This window comes from Ochotona curzoniae, unplaced genomic scaffold (assembly GCF_017591425.1).
Source record: "Ochotona curzoniae isolate NIBS_2020 unplaced genomic scaffold, NIBS_Ocur_1.0 contig_1302, whole genome shotgun sequence".
Lineage (NCBI taxonomy): Eukaryota > Metazoa > Chordata > Mammalia > Lagomorpha > Ochotonidae > Ochotona > Ochotona curzoniae.
This window is the reverse complement of record NW_024465035.1, coordinates 19595559-19609478: the sequence shown is the minus strand read 5'-3', so window position 1 is coordinate 19609478 and position 13920 is coordinate 19595559. Positions and strand designations below refer to the sequence as shown.

General features: G+C 56.3%; 1 protein-coding gene across 1 annotated transcript; it reads left to right on the top strand.

The window, feature by feature from the left end:
- Positions 1-4955: 4955 nt before the first annotated feature.
- On the top strand, positions 4956-12940 carry SLC22A14 (solute carrier family 22 member 14). The gene is made up of 9 exons (XM_040964839.1): positions 4956-5369; positions 5780-5883; positions 6021-6175; positions 6817-6985; positions 9990-10109; positions 10249-10347; positions 10531-10745; positions 11792-11900; positions 12610-12940. The coding sequence occupies exons 1-9, from the start codon at positions 4959-4961 to the stop codon at positions 12923-12925; spliced, it is 1698 nt and encodes a 565-aa protein (XP_040820773.1). The 5' UTR covers positions 4956-4958; the 3' UTR covers positions 12926-12940.
- The last annotated feature ends 980 nt before the right edge of the window (positions 12941-13920 follow it).

Genomic DNA, 13920 nt, shown 5'->3' with positions numbered 1-13920 from the left:
CTGGCTCTGAGACCCTCCTCTGACAGCACTGGCCTCTTCCAGGGAGGTGGTGCTCAGGCACTGGGGGAGAGCCTTGTCCTTGGCTCCATTCCTCCTCCCCCTCCATACCTCCACCCAACTGGACACTGTGGGAGGGCCTTGTCCTTGGCTCTGCCCTCCCCCACCATCCCTCTGGCCGCCTGGACACTGGCCTGAGCAGTCTGCTTGCTGTACTCCAGGCGCAGGCTCTGTGTGAACACCATTTCTTGCTCCCCACGTGCGCTGTGCATGATGTCCACCCCGGGCAGCATCTGGTCAGCTGGGAGCTTCTGATAGGACAGCAGCTCCAGAGACAGTGAGAAGCACAGGTGCACCTGGGCAGCCACAGACACTGTCATCAGGGTGGCCCATGGAGACAGCCTTCCCCCACCCCAACCTCCATCCTCCTCTCCCCAGGTCCGGCCCAGCAGCAGCCTGGCCCAGCAGCAGCCTGCGGCACCCCTGCCTGGGCAGTTGTCCCACAGTCACTGTCCAGTGCCTTCTCTGTCAATGCTGGGACTGGTACACCTGCCCCGAGCATCAGGGATGGGGGAAGTGGGACAGGGACCACGTGGGCGCTGACATCCTGGGCTGTGGTCAGGAGCTGCAGGTTTATAGTCAGGTGACAGTGAATCAACTCCCCCCCACCCCACACACACACGAGGTCATGGTGGCTGCCATGGGGAGAGGCAGAAACCATTATTCTGGGCTGAGATGTGGGTACAAGGACGAGGGGAAGGGGGAAGTGTTGAAAAACATTCAAAGGGGCACCCCTGAGGCTTGGTAGCTGGGGAGAAACAGACTGAGTACAAGGCACTTGCTAAGATGCCCAAGCGAGAGGAGGCATGACTGGACAGCCCAATGTGGCCAGCAATAAGGATTCGGCATGGATAGTACAAGTTGTGGCAGAGAATTCTTGCCAGGATCCAGATGCCTGGGCCTTGCCAAGTGGCTTTTGTCTGGTAGCCTTTCAGCCTCCCTAGAGTTGCCTAGCATTTTTTTAAATGTAATGATTTATTTGTGTGTTCATTTGAATGCAGAATGAATAAAGAGAGGGAGAGATGAGAGAGAGGATATCTTCCACCAAACTCACATACTTGGGCCACCACCGCCTGCCTCCCAGGCACATTCACAGGAAGACAGACTGAAATGGCGCAGCCAGGATTCCAAATGATCCTCCAGTATGGAATGGGGGCATCCCAAGGAGCGGCGCCTTAACCCTCTACGCTGCAAGACTGGCCCTGCCTAGGGGTTTCAGGGCAGCTGGTGGCTAGGCGTGGAGGTCTCTGGGCCTGCGCACTGGCCCTGCCTCTGTTCAGCTCCCTGAAGAAGAGAGTAAAGAAGCTGGTGCAGAGTGTGGCCAGGTTCCCCCTGCTGTCACAGGCAGCTCTATGCCTTTCTGTGAGCTGGGCTGAAGGGAGGGCATGGCACCTGGCACCACAGACTGGGAGAACACATTTTAGAGCATTGGTGCTGCCCGAGGCTCTGGCAGTGGCCTTGCTGGAGGATGTGAGCATGGAGTAGAGGACAAGGGGAGGCAAGGAAGGGTTGTGCACATGCCCTGGGCTCATGCAGGTGCAAGGAGCTCCTTTGCACATGAGGACGATGACCCACCCTCATTCCAGAGCCACAGGGGAAGGGAATTGATGGTACCCTCTAGGCCCTTCTGCTCTGAGGACGCCCTGGCTCCCAACCAGCACTGACACTCCAGGTCCCTCAGAAGAGAGAAAATCCCTGGGCTCACCTGCACTAGGGCAGGGGAAAAGAGGAACTGTCTATGCCCCGGAAAGTGCACAGCTCTCCCTGGGTACCAGCCCTGGGACCCAGCTGCAGGCCAGTGCACACACATGTATATTACACTTGGACCCCTAACCCTGTCACTCCCATGGGATTGGAGAGTAGGAAGAGCAGTGGTGCAACCTGATGGGGAACCTCAGAGAGGCCCCCCTGAGTCTTAGGGGGCCCAAAGTCTGCTCTCCCCAGCAAGGGGTCAGCCTGTTCCCTCCAGAATTGGCCTCGCAGGGCACCTGTGTTTATTCCTGCCCCAAACATGGGAAGAGCCCTGAACCCCAACGGCCATGCCCCGCTGCACCATGGGAATAGAATGCCCATCCCGGGACCACAGCCAGCCTGCCCTGAAGCCTCCCTGACCCATTATGACACCAAGCCCCAGCCTCGCCCCACCCCCACCCTAGTCACCAAGGGAACCTACGGATTCCGCCTCCAGTATCTGACTGGGGTCTGGACCGTGGACAGGACAACACTGACATTGGCTTGTGGCTTTGGCTTCAGGTAAAAGGGAGTGGAAGGGCAGCAGGAGCGGTCCGGGAAGGGAGCAAATCTTGAGTGCACAGGCTGGCCGGCAGGGGACTCCCCTCCCTTGGGGAAGGCCTGAACGCTCTCCTTTGGCTGCCCCAGGCTCCTCTCCCCCCACGTGCTGAGAGCCTGCTGCCTGGCATTGGCACCCACCAGGGTATTCACTCCCATGACTCTGCTGCTGGACACTGACCTGGAAGCCAGTGACCATCGCCCCCCTCTCTCCCGTTAGTGTCGACCACTTGAAAAAAAGGAAATACCAGCCAAGTACAAACGGACCTTTATTATGCAAAGAGAAGTCTGTTCCTGGACCTTTTCCTGAGCAGTGGAGGAATAAACAGGAGAGAAGAGGACCACCAGTGGGAAAGACAAGCCGGGTAGCTGAGACAAAGGTTTCATACCCCCTCTGCCATGGGTGCTGGCATCAGCCCTGCTTGGGTCCCGACAGGACAGGGAATGTTAGCCTTTGCCCATGATTGGCCCGTATGTGGCCTTGGCTGCCTTCGGGGTTTGCCAGATCTCTGGCTGAGGTCACTTCGGTGTCCACCCTCTTTCTGTAACCGCAGTAACCATCATTGTGTCCTGCTTTGTATGAATGCTTGTCTGCTCGGGTTTTTCCCATGCTTCTCCTTCTGGCCTCCACGTCCTTGTGCCGCAGCGCACGTTCTGCTGGTGGCCGGCTTGGCATTTAACCACTGGAGAGGGTCAACTTGCATGACAGACACGAATAGGATGATATATGCTGGGCAAAGTGGAACATCCTAGCCACCCTGTATAAAAACACCTTTTTCAATTGATTTTTCAAAAGCTCCATCCATGTGTGGGATGCACCCACATATGGTAATTAACTAGGGGTCATCTTAGTAAGTTCAGCTCATTTTGTGATTGTATTGCAATCCATTTCCTTTCTGTCCTTTTTCCTTGACTGTTCTGAGTGGGCTTTTGTTTTCATATTCACTTATTCTTCCAGACTGTTGGCCTCTCTTCTGCATTTCAGCTGGATGAAGTGCCCAGTTGACTCTTTGCCAAGGCCCCCCAAAATGTCTGCTTTCCTGATTCATCTTTGCTTTGTTAAAATTATATTTATTTTTTCTGAAAGGTAGCATCATACAGAGAATAGGAGAGACAGAGAGCTTCTGTCTACTGGGTCCCTTCCCCAAGTGACCACCACAGGCTGAGCTGGGCCAAGCTGAAACCAGGAGCCAGGAGCTTCATCCTGGTGTCTCATGTTAGTGACAGGAGCTCAAGCACTGGACCATCTGTCACAGCCTTACAGGTACACTAGCATGGAATTGCATTGGAGGTGGGGCAGCCAGGACTCAAACTGGAGGCTCCAGTATGGGATGCTGGCAATGCCAGTTTCAGCTTAGCCCACAGTGCCATGGTACCAGCCCATCAATCTCACTGTGCATTCCTCTCATGCTTAAAGCTCTCTTCCATGCCCCATCCTGCCATAGCAGTGCCGAATGGCTGCTGACAGCCCCAGCATCTGCACATAACCCTGGTTGATTGCTCTGGGCTCCGCTGATTCCAAGTGGGGACTGGATCGCCGCTCTGAGGTTCTAGTCTTCTTGGCTTACTGTTAACCTGGGAGAGTCTCAATGCAGGGAAATCTCCATCAGAGAAGGCAGCTTCTGGTTGGAAGTCATAGGGGGTCCCAGCCCTGGGTCTCTTCAGCCCCGCAGAGGCTCTCAAAGCAGGCTCCTCAGCTTACTTTGCTCTCCCTGCTGCTGTTCCCCCAGCCATGTCCTTGTGATCAACACAACTTCCTCCTGCCCTCGCCTGACCCTGAAGTGTGTCTGCTGAGCTGGCATCTATTGGCCACCGGGCCAGGAGCCGTGTACCCAAGCCTGAGCATGCAAGCCGCCTACCTGGACCCCAATCCTGGCCATTCTTGATTCAGGCGTGTGGGGGGGTGCTTTACCCATTTCTGCCTCAATTTCACTATAGACCAAGTCCCCATTGCCAGGTAACTTTTTTTTTTTTTTTTAGATTTATTTATTTATTGGAAAGTCAGATATACAGAGAAGAGGAGAGACAGAGAGGAAGATCTTCCATCTGATGAGTCACTCCCCAAGTGAGCGCAACGGCCGATCCAAAGCCAGGATCCAGGAACTTCTTCCGGGTCTCCCATGCGGGTGCAGGGTCCCAAGGCTTTGGACCATCCTCAACTGCTTTCCCAGGCCACAAGCAGGGAGCTGGATGGGAATTGGAGCTGCAAGGATTGGAACCGGCGACCATATGGGAACCCCGGGCATCCTAGAGGACTTTAGCCTCTAGGCCATGCCTCCAAGCCCGCCAGGTGACTTCTGAGCGGGCTTAGGCATCACTTTGGACCGCAGAGCACAGTGCCTTGTATAAAAGTCCAAGTCTTCACTGTACTAAACATGGGGGTTTGCTAGGCCACCAGGCACATCTAATGAAGTGAAGGAGGGGACTGCCCAGGAGGCAGGAAGCCATCCCCTCTTTTCTGGTCAGTGGTACCCCACCTCCCCGACCCCAGGAAGTGGCATCCCAGAGATCATGAGCTGAGGCCTTTCTCCGAACAGATGGCAGAAGGAGAGACATCCAAGACAGATTTCAGGGGCAGCAATGTGGCAGAAGTGCCTGGGCACCCCCTAGTGATGCTGCTTCGCCGACTGGAGGCCATGGACAGCTGGCACGAAGATAAGCTCACTAACATCCTGAGTGCCGTGGGCAAGTTTGGCACCTTCCAGAGGCAGCTGGTGGCCCTGACCTTCATTCCCAATATCCTGTCAGCCTTCTTCTTGTTTCCTGACCAGTACATGCTCACAGACCCCAAGCCCTACTGTAACACCAGCTGGATCCTGGCCGTGGGCCCCAACCTCTCGGAGGCCGAGCAACTGAACCTCACCCTGCCCCGGGCGCCCGACGGTGGCTTCCTGACATGCCTCATGTACCTGCCCGTGCCCTGGGACCTGGATGCCATCATCCAGTTTGGCCTCAACCACACGAGCTCTTGCCAAAATGGTTGGATCTACCCTGAAGCCGAGAAGCGGTCGCTGATCAATGAGGTATGCCTTGGCTGTGCTTCAGCTGGGAGAGAGAACAGAGCAGACCAATCCACCTGTCAGGGATGTGGCCAGGGCACAGCCTTGCAGGCAAGGGCAGGTTCCCACTGACTGTCCATCTGCCCTGTCCATCGACCTTGGGGTGCTTGTAAAGGAGGGGGCAGATCTAGGGTGGCACAGTTAGCACCTGTCTCCCATAATGGTGACTCCACCCTCAGAAGAGGCCTCCATACTGTAGTAGGGCAGACTGTGTCACACAGACACACATGGGTTGAAGGCTGGGGCCAGGCCTCCGCATCTGCAGGTGCAGGAAGCAGTCTTGGGGTGATTCCTACCTTTGTTGCATGCCCTCCCCTTGGGGTCCCCAGAGCTGACGCAGGGTCCTGACCCATGTCTGACTCCTCTCTGCCCAGTTTGACCTGGTGTGTGGCAAAGAGCCCGACAAGTGGACAGTGCAGATGGTGGTCCTGGTAGGCCTCCTCATTGGCGCTCTCGTCTTCGGCTTCTTGGGCGACAGGTGAGTGAGTGCCGGGTCCTCTGGTCCCTGGCTCAGCAACGCCCCACCTCCTCCCCTGTAGCTGCTGCTGCTGCCTCCTGCACTATATGGGCCAGCAGAGCCATGCCCGGCCTCATACACTCCCCTGGGCACTGCAGGCTGGGCCGCTACCCCACCATGGTGCTGTCACTGGTGGGCTTCATCGGCTTTGGCTTCGGGACCGCCTTCGTGAGCAATTTCTACCTGTACCTTTTCTTCCGCTTTGGCGTCTCGCAGGCCGTGGTGGGATATGCCATCAGCAGCGTGACTTTAGGTAAGGTAGGAGCCCTGCCAGCAGACAGAGGGGCATGCTGGAGAACCCAGGCTCCCCCTGCCCTCCCACCCCTAACCTGTGCCCTAGCTCCTCAGTGCCCCCCCACCCAAGCCCATCTCCTGCACCCCAGGGCCTTTTTTTTGTCTTCCATACAAAGTCTTATCTCACCTCCTGACCCCGTCAATGGGTGAATGGATACCAGGCCTTGAGCTGGGTCTCAGAGATGTCAGCCAACCTGCTCAGGGTTACATGGTGACCAAGCAGGGAGCTAATACTTCATCTGCCAGCATCAGCCAATGGGGTCAGGGGAGACCTGGCTGAAGATGTTTTCTCTCTGCGAACTGGCCTGAGGCTGGCCAGAGATGCTGGTCACCTGAAGCACCTGTGGGATGATGTGCTGAAAGATCAGGCTTACTTGGACTGATTCTCAGACCTCAAGCAGTGGCCTGAGGGGGCCTGAGGAGGCTGTGTTTGTGACAGGGCAGATGCAGAGCACAGAGCCTCCTGGCTCCCAACCCAGTCTGCCCCTCCAGAACAGGGCACAGGTATCCCAGAAAGACTGCCCTCGGATCCTCCCCTCCTACCCAGCCCTCATGGAGCTTGTTCAGCTGACCGTTTCTGTTCCCTTGGCCTCTTGGCAGTGACCGAGTGGCTGGTGGGCGAGCACCGGGCCCATGCCGTGGTCCTGGAACACTGCTTTTTCACGATGGGGACCGTCCTCCTGACGGGGCTGGCACACAGCATCCCCCACTGGCGGCTCTTCTTCCTGATGGCTGGGGTGCCCATGTTCCCCCTCATCTCCTGCTTCTGGTGAGTGGCAGTCTCACTGGGGTGCAAACATGGCAGTCGGGGGTGGGGGTGGGGAACTGTGAGAAGGTCAGTGTGTGGGACAGCCCACACGGAGTCGCTGGGCTTGCACGAGAAAGATCTCTGAGCCGCTGTGTGTGCAAGATCCCATGCTGCTCCATCCATCACATGGTTGTTACATTCAGGCTCCGTAATCCTTTTAGGGGTTGGACTCCAGTGAACACAGACTGAGCAAAGGGCGGGGAGAACCGAGGCCCGTGAGGGTGGAAATGCCCGGCACAGAAGCAGGGGAGGTGGGCGTGGCCTGTTGTAGCCCAAGCGCCCCTGCGTTGTACTCATTCTGTGGATATAAGATATGGAGCTGATAGCGGCCTTGGGGTTCTGCTTGTGATGCCGTCAGTGTCCCATATCCAGGTGCGGGTTCAAGTTCTGACTGCTCCACTTACAATCCAGCTCTCTGCTAAGCACCTGGAAGGCAGCAGAGGATGGCCCCAGTGCCTGGGCTCCTGCACCCACATGAGAGACCCGAATGGAGTTTCTGGCTTCTGGTTTGGCTTAGCTCAGATTTGGCTGTTCCAACCATTTGGGCATAGAACCAGCAGCAGATGGAAGCTATCGTTCATATATATCAGTGAGAGGGTGAGCATCCAGGGCACTTGGAGAGCTTCCAGATTTGCAACTTCATGGCTATGAGAGAGCAGCTTTGCTTTATGTAAACCCCATCCCCGCTAAAAAGCAAATGGCTGGAAACTGGATAATACCCAGGGGGGGTGTGAAAGCAAGCAGCTGATTTCTGCTTCCCAGCCCAGTCTCCTCCCTGAGGCCAGTCATGGGCCCATCCCAGGAGCAGCATCTTCTGGGATCGCCAGCCCTTGAGCAGGTGGAGCACTTAGCTGCCACACTGGCTGTGTCCCATCATTCATGGTTGCCCTGACACTTGGCAAGTTTCGGCCAGTGTCTGACTTTGGTCGGTCAGCATTCATCTTCTGGTGCCCATTTTGACTCTGAGCCAGTGAAAAGATCCAGTGCATTCCAACTTACAGCCCCTGGGGCTGACCTGATCCGAGAGTGGCAGAAGGGGCCAGGGGCCAGGCTAGGGAGGGCAGCAAGGTCTCCAAAGTCTCATGGTCTAGCTGTTGTGTGCTCTGTCATTTCCTCCCTCTTGGTCTTCTGAGCCCTGCCTTGCAAGAATCCTCAGCCTCGTACTCGTACTCAACAGGTTGGTCCTCTGTTTTCCAATGCCAGCATCCCATGTGAGCACTGGTACATGTCCCGGCTGCTCTGCTTTCAATCCAGTGGGAGAGCAGTGGAGGATGGCTCAAGTCCTTGGGACCCTGCACCCACATGGAAGACCTGGAGGAACTTCCTGGCTTATGGCTTCAGATCAGCTCAGCTCTGACTGTTGCAGCCATTTGGGGAATGAACCAACAGATGGCAGATCTTCCTGTCTCCTTTCCTCTGTAGGTCTACCTATTTATTTATTTTTATTGTAAAGTCAGATATGCAGAGAGGAGGAAAAACAGAGAATATCTTCTGTGCATTGATTCACTCCCCAAGCGGCCGCAGTGGCCAGAGCTGAGCCAATACGAAGCCAGGAACCAGGAGCTTCTTTCAGGTCTCCCATGCAGGTGCAGGATCCCAAGGCTTTGGGCCATCCTCAACTGCTTTCCCAGGCCACAAGCAGGGAGCTGGATGAGAGGTGGGGCTGCCAGGATTAGAACCAGTGCCCATATAGGAGCCTGGCACATGCAAGACGAGGACTTTAGTCACTAGGTTACCGTGCCAGACCCATAAGTGAATCTTTGAAAGCGTTTACAGGGCCTGGCGCTGTGGCCTAGTGGCTAAAGTCCTCGCCTTGAACGCCCCGGGATCCCATATGGGCACTGGTTCTAGTCCTGGTGGCCCCACTTCCCATCCAGCTCCCTGCTTGTGGCCTGGGAAAGCAGTCGAGGACGGCCCAAAGCCTTGGGACCCTGCCCCCGGGTGGGAGACCTGGAGGAAGTTCTTGACTCCTGGCTTCGGGTCAGTGTAGCATCAGCTGTTGCGGTCAATTGGGGGGCAAACCATTGGATGGAAGATTTTCCTCTCTGTATATATCTGACTTTGCAAAAAGAATGAAATAAATCTTTTTTAAAAAGAAGCGTTATAACAATTGGGCCACCGCGCCAGGCCTTGATTTTTTTTTTTCTTTTCATAAGATTTAATTTGATTTGAAAACCAGAATTACAGAGCTGATCGGGGTTGAGAAGGAGGGAGAAAAAGAGAGAGATCTTCCACCTATTGTTTCATTCCCTAAATGATCACAATGGGTGTGAAGGAGCCCACATGGGATGCCACCACTGCAGGCAGCAGCATTACACACTATACCACAATGCAGGTCCCAATCACTTTCTTTAGGAGACTCTCACAGCCTTGCTGTGGCAAAGGAGGGAGAGCAGGAATAAAGTGCTGTCTGATGACTGTGCTCACGCAACCAGCCGGAGCTGCAGCTGGCACCATTGACCATTGACCAATGGTCAGTACAGTGTCTTGTCAGAAGGAAGTGGTGGCAGTGGTGGTCCAACTTACAGCAGCTCTGTTGCTGTGACTTAGTCCCCGAGGTTGGGACTAAAATGGTAAAAATCCTATGTTGCTTTCTGCTGAGTGGGGGACGCTGGCTGACAGTGGCAGGGGCAGCCAGCACAACAGCTGGCACGTGGCCCATATGGATGTGACTGGGAGAAAGCTGGAGGCAGCCCGGGCCTGAGGCAGACGGGAAGAAGCCCCTGGCTTCTTCCCCTGGCACACTACAGTCTGTTCAGAGCTGGAGAGGGGGCCAGGGTGACCAGCACTGTGAGAAAGAAGGGCTCTGGTGCCAGGGTGGGCACCGAGGAAGGAGCACCTATCTCCGAGAAGAGCGCAAAAGGCAGGGATGGGCAGGCGGGCTTGCTCAGGCTGCTGCAGGAGTGGGAGGTCCTGGCTGACAATCTCCTGGCGAGAGAACATGAGCACAGGGTGGTCCTTGCAGGGTCCTGCCCAAGTCGCCTCGCTGGCTGATGGTGAAGGGCAAGGGGAAAGAGGCCAAGCAGGTGCTGTGCCACGCGGCTGCCTTGAACCGGAAAGCCATTCCCTTGGGCCTGCTGGAGGAGGTAAGTGGGCTTCCCCAGGAGGAGGCCAAGGCCGTGAGGGAAACCTAGGGTGGCGGAAAGCGGGGAGGAGCTCATGGAGGTGGTCTGGAGGGCGGGGAACAAGATGGAGTCTGGCCCGTGTCTCCGGCTGCTCCTACCATTGCAGCTGCCAGAAAGGAAGGTGGCGAAGGGATCTGTCCTGGACTTCTACAGAAACAGACACCTCTGCAAGATGATTCTGGTGCTGAGTTGTATGTGGTGAGCTTCCGCTGGTGGGGCGGGCTGGGGTGGGGCTGCAAGTGGGGCGTCCGGGCTGCAGGTGGAAGCAGACCTGGGCCTCCAGGGGCGTGGTCTGGGGGTTTGCTCCTCATCTTCCTTCCTGTGTGTGTGTGTGTGTGTGTGTGTGTGTGTGCGCGCGCGCGCTCATTGGCTCCGTTTCAGGTTCTGCATCAGCTACAGCTACCTCACGCTGAGCCTCAAGATCACAGAGTTCGACATGAGCTTCTACATCCAGCAGGTGATCCCCGGCCTCATGGAGGTGCCGGCTCGGCTGTGTAGCATCTTCCTCCTGGAGCAGGTCGGCAGGAAGTGGAGCCTGGCAATGACTCTGCTTCAAGCGAGCATCTTGTCTTTGCTCCTCATCTTCTTGCCCCAAGGTACTGCCGCCCTCCCCCTTCGCTGAAGGGCTGTCACAGCTTCTTCCTCACTTCCTCAGACCCTGGCCTGGCCAGCCAGGAGTCGGCTCCACCCCCAGCCCCGACTCTGCAGCAGCCTTGGCTCCTCCACTCAGGACACAGCCCCACAGTCCTCCCGTTTCCACCTAATTCCCTTGGATCTGTGCCTTAAGGTAGAGAGCTGGCAGAAAAGCCACTCCAGCTGCCGGGAAATGTGTGCTGTGACTGTCACATGACAATGCCTACAAGAAGGTCTCAGGTCCAGCTCCTCCGGCTGAGTACCAGGGAGGGCAGCAGGGAAGAGCCAGCAATAATCACAGAGTGTCGAGGACTGCTGGACAATGACCCTGCCCAAGGCCGCAGGGGTGTGGTCAGCATCCTACGGTCCCCAAGGGGTACCCACAGGGACTTTCATCTCCCAGAGTGTAGCAATGCTGATGGCCTGGAATCATCAATTTCAATCGATTTGCAGCTTTAAAAAAAAAAAGTAGGCCTAGACTGAACCAAGAACTGTTTAAAACGCTCAGACTTGTTGGAGAAACTGGGCACAGAATCTCCAGAGTAAACTAGAGCCATGGGATCTGGGACATGAGCCAGGCTGGGGCAGTGTACGGTAGATAGCCCACACGGGGGCGCTCCCGGGCTAGCTGTGCCTGGAGACTGGTTTCCAAGGCTGATCTGGGCTGCTCAGTCAGGTGTGGTGGGATGCTTCCAGCCAGCCTCTCCCTGCAGAGCCCTGAGCTGAGATCCAGGCCCAGGATGCAGCCTGGTGCTGAGTGGAGGCCCAGGGAGGAGTGGGCAGCTGGGGTGGGGGAGCTATAGCTGGAGAACGGAATACAGACAAGGCAGAGAGCGCCCCCTATCAACAGAGATGTGGGGGCCGCGGCCAGCACGTGCAGATGGGATTCAGTGAGACTGAACAGGTGGAGGGGACAGACTAAGCAGATGATCTGGATGGGATGGGGGGCAGTTGACAGAGGGCAGGAAGACCCCAGGCTAAGGGGGCTTGCTATGCTGTGTGGCTGCAGAACTCAAGTCCCTGAGGGCGTTGGTCATCGTGCTTGGAGAGTTCAGCCTGGCAGCCACCATCACCGTGTTCTTCCTCCACACTGCCGAGATCCTCCCCACGGTCCTCAGGTACGGCTTGAGCACAGGGCCTCACCTGGCAGCATCAGGACCCAAGCAGCCTGACTCAGGCCCTTCCCCCCTCTGAGGCTGCAGCCTACCTGTCTTTATCCTACACATCCACACACCGTGTGCCTGGGAGGCTATGTGCACCACAGGCCTCTGGTGATGGTAAGATGTGCCTGCCCTGTTAAAGCAAGCAGAGTCAGGTTTATTGATGATATGGTGAGAAAGCAGCAGGTGAGACAGCCGGATGCTAAGGATCTGTTGCAACCCTCACTGTGCAGGTCCGAAGTATTCCTTGTAACTGCAGTGTCTTCTTAGTTAGGATGCGTTTCTTTCCCATGATCCTATAGGTGTTTCCAGGTAGGTCATTTGCATTTCTTGACAGAGTTGAGGAGCCTCCACTATCCTCTCAGCTTTGGGACTTACCCAATACCCCCAGGTGACCCTTTATGCCACCTACCTTGTTCTGTCCACCCATCCTCCATTTTATATGAAAGATAAGATTGGGGGAGAAATAGAGAGCTTTTATCTAGTGAAGGCTTACAGCAGTCAGAGCTTGGACCAGCTGAAGCCAGGAGCCGGACACTCCAGTTGGGTCTCCAGCATGGGTGGCAGGGGCCCCAAACACCATTGCATGTAGGATGTGCGCTGGCAGGAAGTGGATGCAAAGTGGAATGGCTGGGACTTGAACCAGGTACTCGCCCCTCCTCTGCAGGGCAACGGGCCTCGGGCTGGTGTGCTTGGCTTCCACGGTTGGAGCCATCTTGTCCTTGAATGTCAACAACCAGATATCCTCCACCCTGACCATGTTCCTCTGTTGCCTTGCGTGTGCCCTGGCTCTCTGCTTGGCCTCGCTGCTGCGGGAGACCCAGAACCAGCCCCTCTGTGACAACCTGCAGCACTTCTGGCAGACCAGGTGGGTGTGCCCTGAACACTGTGCCTTTGCCAGAAGGGCCATGGAGCCAGGGCCACCCCAAACCCCACCCTACCTGGCCCTGCTGACCTTGCCTGGCCCATGGGGTTCCAGCTGAGACACAGCTCTGGGACCTTCCCCATCCCATCCGGCCAGCCCCTCCTGAGGGACTCAGTCAGGAGTCACGGTCAATAGGAGCTTGCATCACTACAGAGCAGGGAATGTGGGACAGCGGGGAAGGACACAGTGGTTCTGGAACTGGGCTTCTATTTCTGCACCTCCTCTCCCTAGCAGGTGCACAGAGACCTGCCCCCTGGGAGGCTCTTCCTTATCTGCCTGGTGGAGTGGTTACCTTGTGATAATGACATCCGGTTCCGGCACTGCTTTGTAGTAGCAACAGCTCCCATTCCTGGAGGGCTTGCTCTGTGCGGCACCTGCTCCCTGTAGGTCTCCTCTCACTTTGTCCTCAAAACAACCAATGGCAGGGTGGGGCCCCATGTTACAGATGGGGAAACTGAGTCATAGGACAAAAGCCATGTTGTCCTGAGGGGCTTTTTTCCTCCAAGGATTAAATTCTCAACAAGCAGCTGGCATGCCCAACGTATGGCGAATGCTCATGGTGACAATGGCAACCCAAAACCCTAAAGTCATGAGAGAAAAAAAAAAAAATGGAGAGGGTCTGAGCAGGGCTGGGCAGTGGAGGAGGCCCCATGCTGGAACAATTAGGCTGGTGAGGGGCGTCTGGTGAGGCCATCTCAGCCTGGCTGCTGTCCCCAGCTCCCTGAGAGACCTGAGTCAGGATCTGGATGGCAGAGTGCAGCACAAGAGCCAGGAGATGCTGTCCTCAGAGGACACCATATCTGAGGATGTGTCTGAAGAAGCAGCCAAGAACGCCATCTTCAATGCTCAGATGCTCAAACTGGACCCCTACCTGCTCACCAGCACCACCTCGGACACCTCCAGAAGCTGGGAAGACCCCTGAACTCCTTGGGTGGAGCTAGGCAGCTGGGCCCAGGGGCTGTGGATGCCAGGCAGTAGTTGGAGGCCCTATCTGGCTTGGAGATTAGGGGGTCAGTCCAGGAACAGCCCCTGCTGCCTGGGGGAGCTGGAGAT

Bases quoted from the DNA above. Each gene is read 5' to 3' on its own strand.
- SLC22A14 (XM_040964839.1), top strand. From the start codon at position 4,959: ATGCTGCTTCGCCGACTGGAGGCCATGGACAGCTGGCACGAAGATAAG. The intron at 5,884-6,020 runs GTGAGTGAGTGC...TGGGCACTGCAG, and splicing joins TTCGGCTTCTTGGGCGACAG to GCTGGGCCGCTACCCCACCA. The intron at 6,176-6,816 runs GTAAGGTAGGAG...GCCTCTTGGCAG, and splicing joins CATCAGCAGCGTGACTTTAG to TGACCGAGTGGCTGGTGGGC.